The sequence below is a fragment of the Ambystoma mexicanum genome, chromosome 6p (assembly GCF_040938575.1).
Source record: "Ambystoma mexicanum isolate Mex_15411 chromosome 6p, UKY_AmexF1_1, whole genome shotgun sequence".
Taxonomy (NCBI): domain Eukaryota; kingdom Metazoa; phylum Chordata; class Amphibia; order Caudata; family Ambystomatidae; genus Ambystoma; species Ambystoma mexicanum.
In genome coordinates this window covers 26,488,471-26,513,326 of record NC_090935.1, presented here as the reverse complement: position 1 = coordinate 26,513,326, position 24,856 = coordinate 26,488,471, and the positions used below count along the sequence as shown (strand labels likewise).

Here is a 24,856-nt window from a genome sequence, read left to right as displayed (position 1 = left end):
AATGCTTACAGAAAGCAGATGGGGAGGCCCAAGTAGCCGCTTTAGCGATGGACTCCCAGGGAACATACTTCTGAAAAGCAACCGGGGCTGCCTTGCCTCGCACCTGGTGTGCATGGATACCTTTAGGAGGTTTCAGCTTTTGGAAGGTGAAAGATTCCGTGATACAGGCGGCAATCCATCTGGATATGGATGCCTTAGACGCCGGCCTGCCCTTAGGCTTACCGAAAGTCACAAACAGTTGGGAAGAGCTCCGAAGCTCGGAAGTCCTGTCCAGGTAGAACTTAAGAGCTCTTCGGACATCCAGGCAGTGTAGAACCCTTTCCGCCTCCGATGCAGGGTTCGGAAAAAAGACCGGAAAGGAAATCAACTGATTTAGATGGAATTCGGTCACTACCTTTGGTAGGAAAGCTGGGTCTGTCCGAAGAACTACCTTGTCCTTGTGAAAGACCAAGAAAGGATGCTCCACCGACAATGCCTGGAGCTCACTCACTCTCCTCGCTGACGTAACGGCTACCAGAAATGACACTTTCCAGGACACGTACTTGAGGTCAACCGTAGCCATTGGCTCAAAGGGTTTATGGCACAGCGCCGTCAGGACTACATTTAGGTCCCAAGGCGGGTGCAGACTACGAACCGGAGTGTAGATACGTGTCAAGCCAGCAAAATGTCTCTTCGCCACCGGGTTAGTTAAAGAATAAGAACACCGGTCTGTAGAGAGGTAAGCGGAAATCGCCGAGAGATAAGTTCTACAAGACAGAACATGAACCTCTGACTCTGCTAGGGAGGATACGAAGGACAGCACCGTGTCAATCGTTGCCACCCTCGGGTCCATTTCTTTCTCCAACACCAATGACAGAACCTGAGCCATTTACTCCTGTATTGGGATCTGGTCGAGGGTTTCCTGGCTGCCTGAATAATGCGCATGTTATCCGCAGTCAAACCCAAATGCTCTAGAGACGTGAACTCAGGCACCATGCCGCCAAGTTGAGCGATTGTGGGGAGGGGTGCCACATCTGCTGTTCCCCTTGGTGAAGAAGGTCGGGAGTTACTGGTAACCTGATCGGTGGACACACCGACAGGTGTTGAAGTTCTGAGAACCAAAACCTGGCCGGCCACCACGGGGCTATCAGTAGAAGAGAACAGTTGACAGAGCTCTTCAACTTCCAAATTGCTCGATGAACTAGGGGAAGAGGCGGGAAGGCGTAAGCTCTCATGTTGTGCCATGGAATCTTGAGTTCGTCCCCCAGAGAGGAGGCTCCCAGCCCCCCTCTCGAGGCGTACTGAGGAAGCTTCTTGTTTACCGCCGTGGCGAAGAGGTCCACCTCCGGTGTGCCCCAATGCGAGAAAATCCATGAGAGGATCTCCGCCTTCAACTCCCACTCGTAGCTGACTGCTGTCCGCCGGCTGAGGGCATCCGCGGTGACATTCAGCTGGCCCGGGATGTGCACTGCACTGTCCACGAGAGGGGGAGACTTTGTTCCCCCTTGCTTGTTTATGTAATACATTGATACCACATTGTCCGTTCTTATGCGGACCACCTTGTTGACAATGAGAGGTCTGAACGCCTTGAGCGCCAGAAAAATCGCCAGAAGCTCCAAATGATTTATGTGCAGGAGCTTGTCCTGAGGTGACCAGAGGTCCGAGACCTGAATAAGATCTAACGTCGCAACCCAACCCAAAAGGGAGGAGTCTGTCGTGATCGTCACCATGGGGGCTGGGTCCTGGAACCTCGCGCCCACTGACAGATTGCTGAGAGATGACCACCAGTCCAGGTCCACTCTCATGGAATCCGGAATCATTATCCGCTTGGAATCCGGGTCCACAGCCTGACGCCAGGAACTCCGAAGAGCCATCTGGGTCCGTCTCATTGTGAGACGAGCAAGAGGAAGAGCCAGTACTCACAAGGCCATGAGGCCCAGAAGCCTCTGGAACCACCATGCTGACATGCTCTCCGACTGCGCAAACATCTGACACGTGGCCAACAGATCCGCCATTCTGTCCCTGTTCAGATACACTCGGCAGTCTATCGTGTTCCAACGAAAACCCAGGAAAGTCAGGTCCTGTGAGACCGTCATGGAGGATTTCCGCCAGTTCACTGACAGCCCAAGATGGAACAGGAGCTAAAGGAGAGACTGGAGGTTGTCCGCTGCTGCCAACGGACAAGGGCTGCGTAGGAGCCAGTCCTCCAAATAGGGATACACATGGATACCCTGGAGACGAAGATAGGCCGCAATCACCGACATCATCTTCGTGAAGACACACGACGCCGAACTGAGGCCAAAAGGAAGCACCCGTAACTGGAAGTGCTCCTCTCCCAGAGAGAAATGGAGGTATCTCCTGTGTGGGTTCCAAATCAGGATATGCATGTACGCATCCTGAAGATCCACCACGCTGAGCCAATCGCCCGACGGCAACGAGGAGCAAACTTGGCCTGGCGTAATCATCTTGAATTTCTCTTGGGGTAGGGAAAGATTGAACTGGGAAAGGTCTAGGATGGTGCGCAGACCAGCCTGGTTGGGATTGGGCACCGTAAACATCCGGGAGTAGAAGCCCTCCCCTCGCTCCCCAAGGGGAACGGGTTCCACAGCTCTGAGGAGCAGAAGTTTCTGAACCTCGGCCTTGAGGCAGGGTGAGCCCTACAGCTGAAAAGGAGGGCTGAGGGGTGGGGTAGGGGGTAGGGGGTAAAGGTAAGCGGAAGCCCGCTCGAGCGACTGACAAGACCAAGCTGTCTTCTGTGATGGTCTGCCACGCCTCCCAATGAGACGCAATGCGTCCTCCCACCGGGGTGTCGTGCGAGCGCGGAAAACCCTCATTTGGCAGGTTTATCGGTGGCAGTGCCACCTGCACCTGATGAGGAGGCTGAGGAGCAGGAGAAATACTGTGTACGCTGTTGTCTACGGCGGTTGTTCCCCGCAGGAGTGTCCACTCTGCGAGATTTGCGGTCGAGGAAGTCCCTAAAATCAGAGGAAGGTCGACCTTGTGACAACGGCCTTTGAGCCTTGAAGGGAGCTTTAACCAGAACAGACAATGATTTAGCCATCTGAGTGCTGTCTTTGGTTTTGGTGAGCTCTACATCAGTAGAAGAGCGAAAAAGCTCCTTACCATCAAATGGAAGGTCCAGAACCTTGTCTTGCACCTCCTTCGAGAACTTAGTGGAATGCAGCCACGCTTGCCGGGAGGTATCAACCCCAAGGATCAGACCCCGAGCCGAGGTGTCTACGTGATGAGCGGCAGCCTCCAGGAGATCCTGGCCCAAGACCCTGGCATCGGAAAGGCCTCCTCTGAAATCCTCCAACTTCTCGACCGGAATGTGCTCCTCAAACTCCGACAGACCTCTCCACATCCGCCTTGAGGGTCTTCTGACAGGTCAGGATCCTGCTGAGCCGTGTCAGGCACTGCCTTGTCCACTGGGGACAATGGTGGCACAGGAGGAAGCGCAGGGGGAGGCACCACGGGCAAGGGAGCCGCCGGCGGGACCACCGTCGGAACATGTGGAGCTGGAGGCGCGGGTGGACATATTCCCTTTTAAAAGCCCTTTGAAATATTCCCTCATGGGGTCGGTGCGCATAAGCGCTTGAAATTTACCGAAAAAAGCGTCCTCAGGAGATTGTTTCGGAACCTGAGGAGGCCTCTCATGAGGTGGACAAATCCAGGGACGTAACGGAGAAGTGTGCCACACCGGCCCCTCCACCGACGAATCCACATAAATCAAGGTTAGCCGCCCCCGCGGGCAATGAATCATTGTGCGGAAGAGGCATCCGGGCATTCCAATCATAAACCGGCTGGTAAGGATGCGCACAAGGGATCTTAGGTTCACCCGAAGGACCGAACCCTACACCAGGGGTCGATGGCGTAGTTGTAGGGGTAATGGTAATGGTCGTGGCGGGAACGGCCGCCATTTTGTCCTCATCTGAGGGGAACTGCGGCACGTGAGGAAGTGATGCAGGGGTCCCCGTCGATGGGTCAGGGGTCTTAATTTTAGCCTTAACGTAAGTAACCTCAGCAGAGCCGGTACTATGAGGCCTGGAATGTTTCTGCGACATACCAACCGCCAACTGAGCCGTCGAAGGAAGGGCCTCGGCACTGCCGGTAAAAGAAGAAACTTTCTTCTTTGCCCCCTCAACAGATCTGGTGTCACCACAAGAGCGGGAACGGTGCGCTGTCACCGACAGGGCCTTGCCCGGCCCCTCAGAACTGTTGGTATCCTTAGCCTCTGTACGAGGGACCTAGAAGCCTTATCAGCACGGGCCTCGAACATCCGTTCGGTAACCTCAAGCCCAGCCAAGACCTCGGGGCGCACCCCGGTTTTGTTTTTGAGGGAAGCCGAAAGAGCGGCCTCAGAGTAAGCTCCGGTACCCACGACCCAGTAGAACTGGGTCTACAAACAGCCCCCACATGAGGGGCCTCGGAGCGTACTCCGATGGACACAGGCCCCTTAAGGAGACCCTCGGAGAAAACTCAGGTAGAATTATTAGGCCCGACAGGCACCTCAGGGCGAACCCCGGTAACAGAGCGATCAACGTCCCTCCCGGCTCGAGAGGAACCCGGAAAGGTATCCCCCGGCCGGGGTGCTCTGAAAAGTAAAGAACTTACCAGGCGTTTTTCTTCTCGTCGATGAACGCCTGAAAATGTGAAGGAGGAGTCCGTCCGAACACCTCCTCCCACCGCTCCAACCGACGTTGAAGTGACCGGACCGAAAGGGAGTCACAGTAAAAACAGGAGTCCCAACGGTGTTCCTGACCCAAATACTCTAAACAAAGAGGATGGGGATCCGCCCTCGTGAAGCGACGGTGACACGATGAACAGTCTGGAAAATCTAGTTTAAAAGACATAGACAGACTAGTAAACGAACGCTAGCGAGAGCCAGAGAGGAAAAAAGGGAAGAAAGTCTTCCGAGGATGCAAGTGCGTCCAGCCCCGATCGTGCGGAGAAAAGGACTGATATGCGATGCGCAGGTCGGAGCCAAGGTGGGCGGGGTTATGGCCGCGTGCCGGGCGCCGCGCAGGAAAGAGAGGAGGGACACATTTTTTTTAAAAAATTGGATGCTTTTTACAAAGTGCTCCAGTCCCGACCCACAGGATGGAGAGATGTCCATAAGTATGGAGGAAAGAGGACAGGACATAAGAGTATTTAATTTTTATGCACAATCTCCTCCACATGTGAGCTGCCCAGCACTTTTTGCTGGACTGCTGATTTCCGGTCTGTTCCCTTGCATGAGTGGGAACCTTTTTCCACACTCACTCATTGCTATTACTATTCTGGAATTTATTGAGGGCGGGCCTATCTTCCAGGAGCAATGGAGCCCTTTTACTCTATCCTTGGGATACGTTTGTATTTATTTGTATACATTTTTCTTGGAGTTATTCTTTCCTCCAAGTTTTATGGCATCTGTCTTTTGCATCACACATCACTCTTTGGGGTTCTCTTTTTATATTCTGGTATAGGGGGTTATGTTTATCCTTCCTATCATTTCCTATTGTGAGATCAGCACACCCACCTTATGTGGAGTGCTGAGGGGGTACACTGTATCCCCTTTCTCACTGCTCCTGTAACATTTTGGTAACAGTTACATGTTAATCTGAATGGCTGGGGCAGTGCTTTTATCCTACCTACTTTTGTGCAATTTTGTGTTCCAAGCTGTTGTTAGGACAGTTTTTCTGAAGTCCAACTAAGGAAAAACCATTCACCTGTGGCAGTACAAGACCCCACTCTTAGTATAAGGCTGTACCACCTGAGTATATGGTAGCGTAGACAGAGCAGCCAGGCTTATCTTAGGAGGGAGAGAGGGTTGTAGAATCAGTACAAATGAAATTGTAATACAAATGGTCCAAACAAACACTGAAACACTATCTATTGTAAAAATAAAGGATTTATTTAAATACAGGTAGGGCCAGATAAATCTAGGGGTAAATAAGTACTATCACACAATATATCTAATCACAATTCAAAACACAACACTATACTTGAAGGTACACAGTCCAACGTATAAACCTTATTTGGAACACCTAACAGTAGTTCTAGGGAGGTCAAACCTTTTCATACACATTCAGTATAGGTCACACCTATTCTTGGGGAGTAAAAACCAATGGTTACTTTCAGATTACATTCAGTAATGCAAGCGAAGTGACCCTAGCAGTTGTAAAATGACTCTTAGTACATATCACGTAATCAGTAAACTGGACAATATACTTTTTGTGGATAGTGGAACACTTATTCCAGGTGCAGTAAAAACCTATAACTACCTTTGTGATAACACACAGTTATACTAGGTGAGTAATACCTAAGGATCTAATATTCAATTAGAGGTGTTTTTGGGATCAGTGAAACACAGATAGAGATAATCAGTAACTCTGGTCATTTATGGTAGCTAGCACAAGTTAAGGAACCCCCACATACTTTTTCAATCTCACAAGCAGTCCAGGTTAGACCTTTCCCAGCTATAAGGATAACTTATGTATGACTTATATGGGACAATAAGAACCACATACTTTGTGTTAGATAGCACAGGGAAAGTTAACCCTAAAGTTACACTTTACTGAATGACTCAAAGTTATTCTAGGTTGGCAACAAACTAATACAGACTTATTCTGGACATGTGTATTGCTCGCCAAGAGTGCACGGACAATTATTTATCACCAGTACATTTGCAGAGCAAAGAAAACACTATGAATGCAGGTAGACGGAACAATAACTCACAACCAGATACGCAGTTAGCAAAATAATGAGCACTTATACGGCTATTTATTCATAGCTAAGAAGCAACAAGTGATAAAACAGAAATAAATCACAGAAAAGATAGAGAATTCAAAAGAAGATACATCACCGTGGGTGTGACTGAATCCCTCATCTTGCCAGAAGCGGCTGGAAGACCCCGTTAACAGCGAGGCAGAGAGCACCACAGCCCACAGGAAGGTCGGAACAAGGCGTCCCCTCCCCTCTACGACTGAGATCTTTGTGTTTTTTCCACCTGACCTTTCCAGAGCTTCCCATATATACATGCCCTCCTCAAAAAGAGGTGGCAATTTCTCGAACCTTCTGGCATTAGCACTTGCGCATTGCTGAGTGACCGTTGGTTGCTGGCCAGATCAACCGACAGTAACCCCCAAGGAGCAAAGCTTCCCTCTTCTAAAACACCGCGGAAAACAATTCCATAACTCATAGCAAGACATAACAAAACCAGCTTTCCCAGCACAATGTCCTTGACCGAGGTCTGCCTACCAGGCTCAGCAACAAATAACATTGAAAGCATGTCTTTTAGCAAAACAAGTGCAGTTTTCACTGAGGCATGGAATAAATATCCATTATAGCTCTGAGTGCCCCCAGAATGCACTGCGCATCAGCGCCATGTTTTACCTCAAGCATAACAATTCCACCCTTGTATATTTATCTTCCATAGCCCAGTGGCAGAGGAGCCGGTCTCTGAAACCGACGAAACATTAGAACCAAGTTAGGAATCCATTGAATACAACAACAACCAATTATTATAATAGCCAAAATAATGCAAATGCAGGCAAAGGCGTTAACGCAGTGTACCCCCAATGTCAGGAATCCATGAAAATAACCAATCCCACCAATTCCCAGTATGATCTTGAGACACTTGGGAAATGAGGTCCCTCAAACCTCTAATATGACTTTCAATGGATCGTGAATGGTCACTTAGATTGAAACAACACATCCCTTCAACTGCGTTACAGCCCAAATTATGTTTCGGCAAGAGATAATCAACGGCAGCCATGTTTTGCAAAGTTGCTTTTCTAATAACTTTGCTATCAAGGAGCAACTCTTCTAATGCTTGAGAAGTATGATTTAGTCCTTTTACCACTAAACATGCTAGTTTAATCAGAGATTTGTAACCCCCAAGAGCTAAACCCCAAACTCCCACTAATAAAAGGGCTAATGCTACAACTTCAGCCTCTGATAACAAATGCACATGTGAATCACAAAATGGGGATAAACCCACAGATTCAAAAGTTGACCTTCTGCTTCGAGACATTGCTGGGTGTAAAGGGAACATCATTAGCTCTAATCGAGTTAAGGCACATGGACCTCCGGAAATGTTAGCTGCAATGTAAGTGTATGTGATGTTGCCATACGAGAAGAGCCATCCTGTTGGAAGTTTGACGTGGCTCAAATGACTGGCAGCTATCACTGTATTATTACAAGACATAGTATAATTCACACTGGTACATGTGCTTGGACTCGTGAACACAACCTTCTCTCAAACACAGTTTGATATTTCTGTTTGGTTAAATTCAGCTGTTGGCATTTGCCAATTTCTTCTACATTGCAGGTCATAAAGTAACACACATCGCCTTGAGTTATAGTGTATGTTATAATACGTGCCAAGTTCCTCCACTTGCAATCTGTTTCCTGGCAAAACCTGCAGTACTCATAGACTGAAAGGGATAGTCTAATATCGGAATCCTGAACCAAAGAATCATTGTGCGTGATGCCAAAAATGTGCTTTAGAACCGGAACTGGTGTCGGTACCGCTACTAAACATGTAGTCAGCAAAGCTTCTGCATGTTGCACATCAGTAAGGCAAAAGTGTGTAATGTTGAGTACTTGCTGTGCCAAATATGCCCACGTATTCTCTGTTTGAGTAATAATCGGGGAAAATTTTCGTCGTCCTAAAGACATCTGTTGTATAGCTGGCATCAACGTTGTTTGCGTCTGCACCTGACGTGATTTTCGCATTCCACAAATCCATTTCTTCAGTCTGGCTGGCTTTTCGGCATCGGCATAGGGCTGCTTTTGGACATCATTGCTCATCGTCATCGGTTTCCCCTGGATCGCTGGCACAGATGCGACATGTTTCGTGGGAAGCAGCATGCCATTTGACTCTCAAACAGAGTCCATTTAGTCCCACAATTACACCAGCCAGACACAGGATCTACAAGGCAAACCCAGAAAAGAGATATCAGTGTTAAAAATCACTCTCTTAGGTAACATTTGTCTGCGTGCACATACTGTAATTTCTTTCTACCGGGCTCCATCACTAAGACTACCTGGTCTTTGCCTGATGCAATAACATCTGCGGGCACCGGTGAGGCCACCTGGTCTTTCAACCCACACCTTTGCACCCGGTACCATACTGTCCGAAGAGCCAAAACCACGATCCCCACGGGTAGTTAACACTGTAGGAGGCTCCCCCTTTTTAATCATGGGCAACTTCACAGGAACAATAATCAACTGGGCCACCCGGTCGCCCTTATGGATCGGTAACAATTGGTCCTCACTATTCATCAAGATTACTTTGATCTCGCCTTGATAATCAGCATCAATGACCCCTCCCAGCACTTGAACTCCCTTCAATGCTAAGCCAGATCTAGGGGCAATCCATCCCATATGCTCTGGAGGAATGTGTACCCCAATTCCTGTTCCAATCACAACAATCCCTCTTGTGTCTAATCTGATTTCCTCATGAGAATGCAAGTCTACCCCTGCTGACTCTGGAGTCGCCTGACAGGGAGCTAAAGAACCCGGGGTAATTTCCCAGTACAATAGGGTTTCTCTAACTGAGTTGGGTTGAATCTGTAAAGCAGGGATCATTAGCTGCATCAAAGGAGTTTCATGATTATTCACAGGCCTATTGTTTAACACTTGCACCGCATCAAACACACGATCACGCCAGCCTGCTAAACTGCCATCTCCAGATTTGCGCAGCTGTTCTTTCAACAAACCATTAATTTGTTCAATGAATCCTGAAGCTGCAGGGTAATAGAGCACGTGGTAGAGCCATTCAATACTCTTTTCCTGACAGTAGTCCTGGATTAATTTGCCTTTGAAGTGTGACCCATTGTCACTTTGAATCTGCAAAGGCACCCCGTAATGTAACGTGATTTGATCCAACAACTTAATGGAGTTCAGTTGTGTGGCACGTTTGCACGGTAAAACCATCATGTATCCAGAGTATGTATCCACAATAGTGCATGCATACTTACAGCCTTTACTGATTGGCAGGGGACCGATGTAATCGATCTGCCAAATTTGACCTGGTAATTTTCCTCTTCGCAACGTACCCTGGACAATCGGAGGGATAGGCCTATGCTGTTGGTGTTGGCACACTGGACATTGCAAAATGATTGTTTTCACTACCTCTAAAGGAATACTGATTCCTCGAGCTTGTGCCCACCTGGTAGTAGCCTTTTCGGCAAGGTGCCCACATTTCTGGTGAGCCTACTTGGCCAATCCCTCCAAATCGTCTTCCTGAGCCTCTGCATCCACAGATGAAATCTTGGTGTGTTCGTCTGCAACAGAATGAAACCAACGTTCTAATGAATCTGTAGCACAATGCGCATCCACATGATACACAGTGACTTCACTTTGTGATAACATTTCTGCAATATCTTGCCACAGTTCTTTTCCCCACAACTCTTTTGAATGAATCATCCACCCATTCTTTTGCCAGGTTGGCAGCCACACCACCAATCCAATCGCCACTGACCATGAATCTGTGTACAAATGACATCGACCAGGGGTCTCTTGTTTCAATGCTTGGTAAACTGCGTAAAGTTCTGCAAACTGACTGCTCTTCCCTTTCCCTGATGTTGTCAAAATCTTTTTTGTCTTGGGATTGTAAGACACTGCTTTCCAGTATCGCTCGGTTCCCACATATCGGGCCGAGCCATCTGTAAACCAGGCATGTTCTGTCTGCTCTACGGTCAGATCGCCATAAGGTACTCCCCATTTCATGGGAGATTGGCGTTTTTCAGACACTTCCGGTAGTATGTAATCTGAGGGTGGCATGTTGGCCACTTGCTCATGTAATTTGGCAACCCCACCCTTCCCTGATTTAGCTCTGTCTTGAATGTACCATTTCCATTTGATTATGCTGGCTTCTTGAGCGTGTCCTATTCTGTGTGTTTCGGGAGAGCTCAGCACCCATTGCATAATCGGGATTTCAGGCCTCATCAACACATCATGCCCCACTGTCATTTGCTCAGTATCGACCAGGGCCCAATAACATGCCAGCAACTGCTTCTCGAACGGAGTGTATGAGTTACCAGCATCGGGCAACTTACGACTCCAAAACCCCAATGGTACACGTTTCCTGTCCTGTTTCTGCCACACACTCCAGTTGGCGTAATTGTCTTGTACAGACACATTCAATTCCACTTCGCCTTCCTTCAATGGCCATAGATCAAGCACCTGCTGCACAGTGTCTTTCGCCAAATCAAATGCTTTTTGCTGCTCCTCCCCCCACTGAAACTCATATTTCTTTCAGGTCACTTTGTAGAGGGGAGCCAGTATCTGCCCTAAATGGGGAATGTGCTGTCTCCAAAACCCAAACAGCCCTATGAACTGCTGAGCTTGCTTTTTGTTCAATGGAGTGGTGAACTGAAGAATTTTCTGTCGGGCCTTCGGCACCATCTCGCGATGCCCATTATGCCACTGAATCCCTAGGAATATCACTGTCTCAGCTGGCCCTTGAATTTTGTTAGGGTTAATCTCCCACCCTTCCTTCTTCAATCCTTCCATAATGACTTCTTACCCTGAATCAAAATATCATCAATATAATGAGAGATTTGAATGTCAGGTTTACACGGTATCTTATCTAAGTGCTCTGCCACCAGCCGGTGACAGATAGTCGGGCTATGTATGTACCCCATAGGTAACCTTATGAAGGTGTACTGACGCCCGCTCCAAGAAAATGCAAACTGTTCTTGGCACTCTTCAGCAATTGGCACAGAGATAAATGCCTAGGCTAAATCTACCACTGCATACCAGGTCCCCACACACTTTTGGACATTCTCAATCAAGGTAATGGCATCTGGAACTGCGGGCACCAAGGGAGGAGTGTGTTTGTTTAATTTGCGGTAATCCAACGTCATCCTCCAAGACCCGTCCCCTTTTTTGACAGGCCAGAGTGGGTTGTTCCTCGCGGTAGTAATAGGGAATAACACACCCGCCTCTACGTACTCTTTGATGGTGTCTGAAATTTCCTTGTGCCCGCCGGGAATGCGGTATTGCTTCATCGTGACCCGCTTGGTCACCAGAGGCACTTGCACTGGGGGCATCTTCAATTTGCCTATGGTAATGGGTGTGCAGGTCAATGCACTCACCCCAAACAGATACGTTTTACCTCCAAGTCCCAAGGTCAATCGTTATAGAATGTGAAAGCCAATTATATACTCGGATATTGGGACAATCAACACTTGGTATTTCTTCCTAGTTATATTGCCTATTTTGATATCCACTTCTGTTTGTACCGCGGGAGTCTCCTTCCCCCCTAGCCCGGTAATGGTAAAGTGTCTGCCTTTGAATCGTGTTGGATTTCCATGAATCAGAGAGGCCTCCGCCCCGGTGTCTATCAATGCTCGCAACATTTGTGTATTTCCCGGCCCCCAAAAAATCTTGACATTAACTTGGGGCCACCTATCAACTTTTATGCGAGCGGACGCTGCCGTGGCTTGGCCATAACCCTAGTCAAATTTTGAATGCGTGTGACCTGACTCTGCCTTTAACATCACACTCACCACCTTCCTCAAATCAGCATATGTTGGCTGGTACGGGGAAGGTGTCCCCATAGGCCCTTCTTCCTGTTCTTCCTCAGGAGGGGCGGAAGGTGAGGTGTCCCTCTGTGGCTTAGTCACTACCTGTTTCTTAACCTGTTTATAGCGCTCTTTGCCGCAAGCCCTCTCTTTTTGTATAGTTCATACATTACCCTGGTTTCAATGCCATCAATTTCTTCTCGTGGCACACCATCTTTCAACAAAGCCAAAAACATGTCCTTTCTGGACACTCGGGAGTCTCTACTGTCTTGCCTCCTGCCTTCAGTTCTTCTCTCACTACGCCCCTCTCTCTCTCAGGCCTTGTCATCACTCTTGTCCCACTCTCCTAAGTCTGCCAATTGCCAGATGGCATCCACTACTTTATCAGTGGGTTTGCCCATCATACCTCTGAGCAAAGTCATAATGACACTTTTGTATGCGGGCGGTGCAGTTCTGATCACCATATTCCTGGTTGAAACTGAAAGCGGCACGACCCCCATGTGTCCTAGAGCATCTAAATAAATTTCCTCCTTCATAGCATGCTCTCTCACCTTTTCAATCACCTCTTTCAAGGTTTACCACTTCTTTTCCTCTCTAGGCCAATCTGTGGTAATGGGGTATTTACGGTTACATGCCTGGGCTGCCAGGTGCAACAAAGACACCTGTGAATCTTTCCCATTGTCATCAGGGGGTGGCCCTGCCCTTAAGACCTCCTGTACATTGGTGTCAGTTGACAAAGGCAAAAAGCGCGGTGAGTCTGTGGAATCTACCAACAACCCTGCGGCACCCCCATCTAGCAATCTCACCATCCATGTCAGTAAAGGTTCCCCTGACTTTTGCCTCAAACGAGTAATGATTTCCCCAACCTCAATCTGGGTGTAATCTTCCAGCGTGGTTAAATCCACAACCCCGCATGCAGGATTCTGCGGGTGGGATCCGGCACGCCGTCTCCTAACCGGCTTCACTGCCACTGTCTTTTGCTTCAGTTTTGCCTTAGAATCAGACTCGTTTGCTGAGCTACTCTCTGGGCTTGTTGAGTCAAAAATGTCTCCATCCCACTTATCAGGTTCCCAATCCACACCTGCAGTAGCGATTACAGTTGCCACTTTCCTTTGGTTGACCCCCCTCGCCTCTTTTTATACTTATAGCTAGCTACCCTAACCATGGCACGCTCTGCCACAGCTTGATACTTATCAGCTTTGTCTTTAAAAAGTTTAATCTGAATTTCCTGCATCAAAGCTATTTGCTGCTTGGCAGCTAACTCTGTTTCCAATTGTAAAATATGCTCTGTCATTTCTACGGTTTTCTGAAGCATTTTCCTATAGGCATGCAGGAGGACCCACCCCCGCCTGCCCAATGCAATGCATTCCCGTCCCCTTTCTACTGAAATCTGCTGTAAACAAAGCATTACTTCTGTTAGAGCAGCTTCTCCCAAACTAGAGTCCTATGTTTCGCTCAGACCCGCTCCGCACGACCACACCTGGGCTAATTTATCATATGGGCTTTTAGCCCAACCTGGAATCATAACCTCGGGTTCACCGCCAGTGGGAACACCCTTTTTCCTGAACAAACTATTCATCATTACAGTAATTTGCAAAACCTCTTTAAAAAAATGTTTTCTTTCCACACTGCAATCACTCGCGCAGCCACGCACACACAAAAAAAAACATATTAACACAGTCCAACACTCCCTGCCAAATGAAAACAAACTTTCACTTGAAAGCAAAGCCTATCTGTGTTCAAACAGATTCTTTAATATTTGGAAACAATTCATCACAAATATCCTGCTTACAGCGCCAAAATGTATTGCTCGCAACAGTGCACTGACAATTATTTATCACCAGTACATTTGCAGAGCAAAGAAATTACTTTGAACGCAGGTAGACGGAGCAATAACTCACAACCAGATACGCAGTTAGCAAAATAATGAGCACTGATACAGCTATTTATTCATAGCTAAGAAGCAACAAGTGATAAAACAGAAATAAATCACAGAAAAGATAGAGAATTCAAAAGAAGATACATCACCATGGGCATAGCTGAATCCCTCATCTCGCCAGAAGCAGCTGAAAGACCCCGGTAACAGCCAGGCAGAGAGCACCACAGCCCACAGGAAGGTCGGAACAAGGCGTCCCCCCTCCTACTGAGGTCTTTGTGTTTTTTCCACCTGACCTCTCCAGAGCTTCCCATATATACATGCCCTCCTCAAAAAGGGGTGGCAATTTCTCGAACCTTCTGGCATTAGCACTTGCGCATTGCTGAGTGACCGTTGGTTGCCAGCCGGATCAACCGACAGTAACCCCAAGGAGCAAAGCTTCGCTCTTCTAAAGCACCACGGAAAACAATTCCATAACTCATAGCAAGACATAACAAAACCAGCCTTCCCAGCACAAAGTCCTTGACCGAGGTCTGCATACCAGGCTCAGCAATGAATAACATTGAAAGCATGTCTTTTAGCAAAGCAAGTGTAGTTTTCACTGAGGCATGGAATAAATATCCATTGTAGCTCTGAGTGCCCCCAGAATGCACTGCGCATCAGCGCCATGTTTTAGCTCAAGCATAACAACCTGCTAACAGCAAGTCAGAGGAAGCAAGACCCAGTTGGGGGACACTCATACAATTATCATGCAGGTATAATCTGGTGAAACCAACGCATTACTTTTGGGAAGAGGCACAACCTAATCACAGGAGAGTAATACACCTTCACATCTAGTTTCTATTAGACTGGCAAAACAGTGGCCAAGGAAGAAAAGATGTTAACCATACTTTTAAGAAAAGTGCATCACACATCCAAGGTAAGTAAGAACTTTTTTTAACTGTTCACTCTTAGAGTTCCAGTTACCAACCAACTCTGTTACAAGTAAGTAACTTTTAAACACTTATTTTCTTTTCTAGGCAAAAGGCCCAAACCCGTCAAAGTCTTTCCCTGGTTCTTGGAGCATGAGTGTTCTCAGTGGCAGAAGGGGGGGGGGGGGTCACTAGGGACTAATGAGCAACAGACAGTGTCAGATTAGGTTCTTTAGTAGCAAAAGTCAGAGTTCCTTTAGGAAAACTGAGCAAACATGTGAGTACTTTACTTCTAGAGTTAAAAGAGAGTCCAGGGGCGTTGCAGAAGACACTCTAGCAGGATTCTAGCAGTGGGACTGGGTGCACTGGATGAGAGGCTTCCCCATCACAGAAAACACCCCACAGCTACACAGCAATCCCAACAGGCTTAAGGTAAGTGCAGACCAAAGCCAACACAGTACCTCAGCATTGAAGAAGATATTGCAGCAGGAGGACTTCAGGATCTGCAGCCAAAACCCCAGTCAGTGGATTCCTTGTCATGGTGACTGAAAACAAGACCTCAGCAGGGATCAATGAAGAAGGCTCTAGGCAAGGTTTCCCTCACAGCTGAATGTGGCAAATTTGGCGCCTTTTCAAGGAGCTCAGAAGAAGACGGAAAATCGCAGTTGAAATCTCATCGTTACAAAGGTCCAGCAGTCTGGTGAGGGGACTTTTTGGACTCGATTCGTGTCTCTGGAGATCCAACAGGATGCCCACGAAGTGTCAGCAAGATTCGGAATTTGGAAGACCATGCAGCGCATAGTGGCTTGAGGTCCAAGGGTATTGAGGTATGCGTGGGATGGCTCAAAATTCAGGTCTTCTGTGGGTCTCACCAGGCTCTGGGTCACAGTCATCGTTTCCGGAGTCCCCATGTCGATTGGAAGGAAGGGCTGCAGCAGGTTTGGGTTACACAGCAGGCTCTCTGGTCGGTGGAAATCGTCTCAGCTGCTTTTCCTTCATCTTCCTCTTAGGTTTAAGTGCCAGTGGTCGACTACCCTTCACCTTCCAGGTTCGGAGTATTTATCAGGAATTACAACACAACCTCTGCATTCTCTCCCTTCATTTTACAAGAAGGGGCGGTATGGTTGTCCAATCAGGACAGCCAGCCCCCCACTGGAATTTGTCCCCATTCAGGCAAGGTGGGAGACAAAGGGCTGTAGAGTTTTGGACTCCTCTCTCTCTTCCTGCCCTCACAGACAGACTGGAGCTTGGGTGGGGAGTCCAGGGGACTCCCGCTGAAGATATAAATCACACAAGGAAATGTCCCATCCTGGATGTCAGGGGAAGGAACAAGAAATGACAAGAAACACTAAAAGGGCAAAAAAAGAAGACGGGCCATTTTGGTAAAATTAGCACTCTTAGGTGCCTTTACTGCAGCTGTGAACACAGCCCACATTAAAGGTGCACCAAATTAATACAAGGTATCACTGCCACCAGCCATTGAAGGTAAGCTTGTCCCTGTAACAGAATTGTTACAGTTTTAATGTGAAAGGGGATACATTGTATCTCCCCAGCACTCCACATAAGGTGGGGTGTGCTGGTTTCACAGAATAAAATGTAAAAGGGATCCAAAGATCCTTTCTACCCTTGGGAACTGCAGTTCTCTCAAGGTTAGCAAAAGAAAGTTAAAAGGGGAGCCCCTAGGGCCACCCAGCAACAACAGGCACTTATTGCAAGTAAGTTGTTAAAGAGGATAACAATATAAAGACACCATGGAGAGTCAAAAAAATGACACCCATAAAAAGAGTCAAAGATTTTGTGAGCGTGGAAAAAGATTCCCACTCACTGAGGTATTAAGGAAAAATATCCCACTAGTAAAGCAAAAGGTTCTGGAGTTGAGCCAGGTCAGGAAGATTTACCACTTCTGTGAAAACCTTACCTAACAGTTGTACTGACAGCCGGGGTAGTGCATAGAAGGGTCCCAAAATGGTAAGTGTTCTTTTTTTTAATTTCTTGCCCCTTCTTGATCCTTCTTCTGCCGTGTTGGGTGAGGGGGCTTCTGATTTTACTTTTGTCTTCGGTGGTGATCCTTTGTGAAGCCTGCAAAGACTCCATTGTCTCTGTGAGGACAGCAAATGGGGGAGGCCTCCGAAACTCCAATGTTCTTTGTCTTCTGGTGTGCCTGCCTGGAACTAGATCCAACAGGGGGACTGGCTGTCCTGTAAGGACACCCAGAGTATGAATTGTGCGTGGGTGCGGATTGGCTGGGTTCCTGCATAAAATACATAAATCTAGAGGCTGAAGGTAAACTGATCCCTGGAACGCACCCTCGCGCATTGAAACACTTGTGTATAGGTGCGTTATAAATGCCATACCATATTTTATCATAACTGAAGAATCGACGAGCAAGAAGAGGAGAGAATCCCACCGTCGTTTCCAGGTGACCAGAGATGCCTTCTGTGTAATCACATCTGTCCGACCCCTTATTCCAAGCATCAGGATAACTCAGAGGAGTATGACTCTCCCCTTTAGATTAGTGGGAACAATCAGTCTTGAGACGACCTGCATTTTCAGCAATCCCACAACAAGCTGTGACCTTCAACGGTGGCAAACCGCCAATACCCTGGGACCTGCAATCATGCATCATCTTCAGAAGATCGAATAATCCCAAAACCTAGACTATTCTCTCTCTTTGCCTTAAAATGGAAATCACCCTATGAAGTCTTTCTTTCTACAGTATAGTATTTCTTCTATTCCAATCACAGTTAGAACAGCAGGCCCGGCCAAACCAACAAAAAACCCCACGCCCTAGTTTTTAACAAATGAAATAAGACTCACCATGGCAAATCCCATCATAAGTAACAAACATAACTGGTGACTGATGCTCATCAAACACCTACAATTCAGAGCACTGCAGAATGAATTTCAATAACGGATATTGAAGTCTTAATAAAAGTTCATTTTGAGAGCCCAAGGGACCTCGTAAATGCACGTAAGTAAATTTAGGATGACCAAGTGCATGGCCCATCTTCTGTTGGGGGCTCAATTTATCACCCTAAATCCCCAGAAACAAACAGCGCCTCCATCTGCTGACCCCGAGTTGAATAAGAGCCGGCATACTTTACCATTGGAGAAACCTACAGCTATTGTCAGAGATGCGCTAGCAACGTTTATGACCGTCTGGAACCCGGTTCTTGAATATAGGAAAAATGACTATAATGGCCTGACCTTAGGCTTTGTGTGGCGAACTTAATAGGCCTGATATGAAGTGAACCAATCGCTGGATGCCCTTCCGGTGCTGTTCCCTTATAGTATAGAATGCCGTGATTTCTGAAAGGGGGAGGGAGCACAGAGGAGGGGAAGAGGGGACTTGCTCACATATGTTTGTTGTTGAATTGATTGGATTGTACACGTGTACACGTGAGTGGAAAATATTGCAGAAAATCGATTAAAACAGTTTCTTTAAAAAAAGAAAAAGACAAAAGTTCCGTTTACTAAAATAATCTTTAAATTCTTGAGAATAATACATTGTAATTTACAAAGTGTGAGCCTTTGCCATTTGCTCCTAGACTATATCGACAATTCAGTGGTAATTAATGTCAATGTTCGTTCCTGCAGGAGCTAAACAGTTGCAATGGTCAATCCAAGATTATTCTCTTCATAGAATGTTTCTTTGAAGGCTTTCACATTGACTAGTTGGTTGGACTAAGTCAAGAATCTGGAGTTGCATTTGGCTCACGTGGCGCTGCCCTCGGCACACAAGGCTGACATCAGACAAAACTGATCAGAGCCCCCATGGTACCCATTTCTCCTGCACCATTAGAAGCCAGGGAGGTGTCCGGCCTTGCAAATGGTGGCTGTGCATCTGGTGAGTGCAACCCCTGCTGTAGGAGGAATGAGCACTGATGGATCAGAGCCCCCATGGTACCCATTTCTCCTGCACCATTAGAAGCCAGGGAGGTGTCCGGCCCTTTCAAATGGTGGCTGTGCATTTGGTGAGTGCAACCCCTGCTGTAGGAGAAATGAGCACTGATGGATCAGAGCCCCCATGGTACCCATTTCTCCTGCACCATTAGAAGCCAGGGAGGTGTCCGGCCTTGCAAATGGTGGCTGTGCATTTGGTGAGTGCAACCCCTGCTGTAGGAGGAATGAGCACTGATGGATCAGAGACCCCATGGTCCTCGTTTCCCCTGCAGCAGCAGTGGGCAGGGAGGCGTCCGGCCAGGGTACACAGCAACTGCCCGCATCCTTCTTGTAACACAGCAATATAGTCCTTTCTCTATTTTTGTTCCGAGGCTTAAAATGTGCGTTTTTCAGAGCTTGCATTACAAGTTATGTTTCCTGTAGCCCTTCCGGCGTCGATCTACATAAACATTTTTTAATTATAAAAATGACACCGACACAGAAGGGCAGGCATAAGGGTGGCCCGGAATTTCTTTTTTTTATCGCTCAGGGGCCCTTGGTATAAAAACTTTGAAGACCATTGTGTAATACCTTTTTGTTAGGAAGTTGGAAATGTGCAACGTAGAAAGGAGACTTGACTCAGCGTAAAATTAAATGACTAAAATGGGACTGCAAACATCTCTTTCAAGCTATTGATTAATTGCAATGTTTTACACCCCGGACAACATAAGTATAAAACCCCTATTCGAGGTTATTACCTGGTATGCAGGAAAGGGAGCATCCTTTCAGAAACGCGCCCCAGCTTTAGGGCAGGCATGCCGTCTTTGCGAATTTACGGAAGAAGGCATACATTAGTGGGTGACGCTCTTAATCAGAAGGAGATGGACTTTATAGGGCCTTTATTGAAGTTACGTCAGCATTCGACCGAGTTACCCGGTCCAAGCTGCGGAATAAATTGATCCATTGGGGCACGGTAAGGGTCTTTTGATGATGCTGATTCTATTACTACAAGGGTTAGTATGGGGACCATGGGAGTACATACTAGGCCCCTCGTGATTGCCCATGGGCTTCAGCAAAGGTGTGTCCTGGCCCCAATGCGATGCAATGAACACCTGACAGATAATCGGCTTTCTTTTTCTCCAAAGATTGAGGACACCCCTATACAGAGGGTGGCCTATGCTGACGACATTGTCGCTTGGCAAGATGCTGACGACATTGCCTATAAAGGAAGCTATCTTCTTTTCATCCATATCTGTTTGATAATGCCCTTGAGATTAATACGAGTAACACCAATCTTTTATGGCTTAGTTATGTATGTGGCTTCAGTATTGTTTCCACCTTGCCCCCTTCTTTAGGGGGATATATTTCTGAATTTGGGGGATCGGCTTTCTGCTGCTGCAGAGGTCCTTACATGTAGTGAAATGGCCGCAGATTGTCTTCATGTGACTGGAAAAGCACTTAAGTCCTCTGCCTCTATTACTCAGTTCTCTTTCCTCTGCACTTAACTCTTTCTTTTCCAGTGCCATGACCTCTCTTGTGTTTCACTCTTTCTTTCATTTATCCATTATTTCTGTTTTTGTTCCCCAGAGATAATTCAGCCACGGGGCACGTTCCCATAGCACCCCAGAGACGTGACGCTGGGCGGCCACCATGGGGAACTACTGCGTTACCCTCGTCAATGAGACCCCCTACGAGTTCAGCTATGGTCGATCCTATCTGGGGAGCGACTGGGATATTCGGGTGAGTAGTCAACCAGATTGCTGCGGGGGGTATCTGTCTGCTGTGAGATATGTGAGCAAGCCGCAGATACACATCTGAATCCTGGCTGGACAAAGAATTGCATTTAGCCGAAGAAATTAAGCACAATTGGGTTGGAAAATACTGTCTATTAAAGAAGGAAAATAAACTATGTTTAAAAAACAGCTAGGAAATATTTTTTTTCTGGACCTTTCTCTCCACAGGTTCCTATTGGACAGCATTTCTTTCTGTCTGTTTTGAACCCTGTCTTGACCTTTTGGAGGTCATTAAAGTCTTCTGCTGTCAGTGGTGAGAGACTAAAGGCCTCCTCACGAGTCTGGTGGTATCCCAACGGTAATACCGCCAGGATACCTCCAGCACTATTAGCATTACTGCTACTCGGTCCAGCGCTGGTAGCACCGGATCACGAGTAGTGGCTGGGCAGTTAAGCCCCTTTCCCCATTGGGTGCATTGGACCCAATTGGGTTTGTCGGCACTATTACTGTGCAGTAATAGTGTGCGGTAATTGCGTCTAAAATGGGCAGAAAACAGGATGGTTACCTTCAGCAAAAAGCTGGAGGTAAAACTCCATACTTTCCGCCCAACTCATGATAAGACCAGCCCTTAAATGCGTTACCACCGCATTTAAGGGGTACCGCCCAACTCATGATGAGGCCCTACGTCTGCACACATCGCCTTACAGTAAAGTTGGCTTTTTGGTTACTTTGACAATGTGCCTAAAACAAGCTGGTGGCAGCTGAGTGATTTTTACAGTTTTTGTGGTATTTTTCTACTGCAATTTTGCATTTACAGCAAATTGCTACTAAAGTTGTCTCGTACCCTAAAATGCCCACGATATTTCCACGAGATTTTCTCTTGTTCTTTGGCCATCTTGTCCAGTGGACTTCTTTCCTGCCTTCTCAGGTCAGGATTTGCCATATACGGTAATCCCTTTCCCGGGGAAAGCAGCAAAGCAGGCAAGTGGGCTTTGTGTGCGTGAGCCAGATCAGGGAGCTGGGACTGTCTGGTCCCATGCCACATCCTCTTGTGCCCGAAGGTCTGTTGCTGGACAGAAGTGATGCCCAGTGGTTGTCCAGGATTGAAGGGTGCGATCATTACCATTGTTGGTCTTGGCCTAGACTACAGCCTGCATCTTGGATAAAAGGAGGGTCCTGCAGCTAATCGACAAATCATCGTTGGAACCGTTCTACAAAGAAGAGCAGCCGGCTGATAGCGGCAAGGGATTGCTCGCCTGCCGTACATCAATAGTGAAGCCTGTGGAGCCAAAGGCGGGGGGTATACCAGGGCCGCACCGTTACTTGATCACTGCTGATTCTCTGTTTGGGAGACTCCACCAGGTGTTGGAGACTCCTTCATTTTAACGTTCTTTATAGCAACATAGCAAAGAACAAACTCAAGAAACTCTCGCAACAGAGCAAAATGGACCAATCGACAAAGAACAATCTTCTGCCCTCCCAACCCTCGGCCTTGAATGTTTCAGCCGTTGGGTCTCGCATACAGTCATAATGGGAGCTAATGCTCAATCGCGAACCTTTGTGGAGGAAAAGATAAATGGGTTGTCTTTTGAGGGATCCTTCCTCTGCCAAGACTTCCGCCATCTGTCCTCGAGAGTGGGGGAGGCGGAATAGCGGATATCGGATTCGGAGCATGCCATAAGACAGATGGAGAAGCATCTGTCCCTCAGAAACTTAAATCTTTGGAAGACAGGACTGAGGATATTGAAGGACGATCAAAACTGACCACCCTCTGCATCCTAGGGCTGCCAGGGAAGGAAGAAGGGCCCTTAAAGAACCTTTTCTGGATCAGCGGTTGACTGATCTCATGTCACCAAAGTTGTCCAACCTCTTTTCAATAGAAAGAGCCCACTGAATTCCTGCAGCTAGTCCAGTACCTGGTGCTCCTCCATGCACCGTGATTGCTAAACGATTGAACTATAGAGATAGAGATGCCTTGTCACAGATGGCTAGGTTCCACTCGCCTAATCTCCTATAATGGTTCCAGAATTGGATTTTCTTTCCAGATTATACCATGGAAGTACAGTGAGTGCGGCAGTCCTTTTACTCTATAAAGAAGAAGCTGATCTCTCGGGGCATCAAATACGCACCCTCTTCTTTCCTGCACAGTTGAAAGCATATCAGGGGGCAAATACTCTTGCTTTTCAACATTCCCTGAGAGGCGTGGGATTGGTTTGAGAACCAAATCCAGGCAGAACCAGTCTCGAAAGCAGTCTCACGATGTTTGCGGCAGACGGTACCACCCTCTACTCCACCGAACAACCAAGTGCCAGCTCTGTTGAGGACACACAGGATGCTCATGGAATGTCAGGCAACAGATGAATCTGTGCTCCACTTTTGATGTTTGTTTTTTTCCAGTTTCTCTGGCTTTCAGGCATGACCAGTCTCTTCACACTTATGTAATTTCAACTAGAACGGCCTTGGCGCCATCAAAGGGTCTGAATATGTTCTTGACTTTGCTATAACTGTTTCAGCGGCTCCCCGCACACGGTTGATCTAGTTTGCTCCTATATGCTACACACAGCATTAGGGCAACAGGTGCTTCAGTTGAGGGTGAAGTGCGGGGTAGTGGGGATTGTCAACATCTGTTGGTTTACCTATATTGCTTGGCTGAATTGCTTGACGTTTAAGTTGGGTGGGTGCTTCTTTCCCTCCTGGGTGGGGGTTCGGGTTTTCGCAGTGCTCGATCTTTTACATGGATCTCGGGGGGAGGTGGGGTGGCACATGATGGGGCGGTCTCTCTGTTAACATGGAATGTGAAGGGGCCTGTGCTCTAGCATTAAACGTGGCTGGTGCTGCAGTTTCTTAATAGGTATTTGCCAGATTTTGACCTTCTCACAGAAACTCACCTGGCTGGGTCGGAAGGCAAGTTCTTCATGAGAACTAAGTACAAAACGGCCTTTCATGCCCGATTCCCTAGGGGAACCCTAGGCGCACTGATTCTCATACACAAAAGGGCCCCCTTTAAACATATTGAGTTATGGCCAGACTCCCGGGGACGATTTGTCTTGATCAGGGGGGAGCTGTGTGGGGCAGTTCCATGCATTGTGGCAGTTTATGCACCCCCGCCTGTCACGCTGGAACTACTGAATGATCTCTGGGTGATGTCAGTACACAGTCAGGTTGATTTGTGGGTTTTAGGCTGGGATTTCAATGATGTTATGGATGTAGGTTTGGACCGAAGCTGCAATGTAGTAGGAACCCCAATGTGCCCACAATATAATAGTCACAGGCTTCTCTCGGCTCAGTGTTTGGCTAGAGGGATTTCGGATCACTCACCGCTTCTCATTGAATTGAAAAGTGGGCGCAGAAAGCCCACAGCGGTGTGGTGATTGAACACGTAGTATTTAACTTTCCCTGAATTCACAGAGGCTATTTCGCACACTACATCGGAATACTTTGCCATTAATGAAGGCTCAATGGACAACCCAGTTGCTTTGTGGGAGCCATAGAAAGCGGTTCTCAAGGGTGAGTCTGGCTTCTTGGTGTTGGCAAAACGGAATCAGCACACATTGGCAGTGAGGGAGGCAGAACCGTCCTCAAGAGTGGCCGAGGAGGATTTCATATGGCACGGGAGGCCCTCCTGAAGGCCCAGCATATGGTTCGTAATGTAGCTTTGGACAAAGCTAAGCAGGCACGCTGGGTAAGCGCAGTCAGATTCATGAATCTGGTGACAAATCGAGTCAAATGTTTGCATGGCTGGAAAGGCGGGGTAGGGGAATTGGTTATGTAAGACTCTGCAGGATGGTAAAGGGGAGGTTTTAATGGGAGATGCTGAAATTGTCAAAACATTCGCTGCATATTATGAGTCATTATACTGTAACTCGAGGGAACATCGCTTATTCGTGGGGCTGAAGAAAGTCTAGCCGACGGTTTATTAGGGGTAATCGGCTCCTTAATTCATCCGGGCCAATGTGGGTT

General features: G+C 47.5%; 1 protein-coding gene across 2 annotated transcripts in view; it reads left to right on the top strand.

The window, feature by feature from the left end:
* Positions 1-24,856, top strand: part of LOC138511169 (uncharacterized) — a 296,224-nt gene that overhangs the window by 63,903 nt on the left and 207,465 nt on the right. For both annotated transcript variants that reach the window (XM_069626676.1, XM_069626677.1), the window contains exon 2: positions 20,751-20,903. In XM_069626676.1, coding sequence (XP_069482777.1) covers positions 20,814-20,903 — 90 coding nt within the window. In that variant the 5' untranslated portion in view covers positions 20,751-20,813. The remainder of the gene's footprint in view (positions 1-20,750; positions 20,904-24,856) is intronic.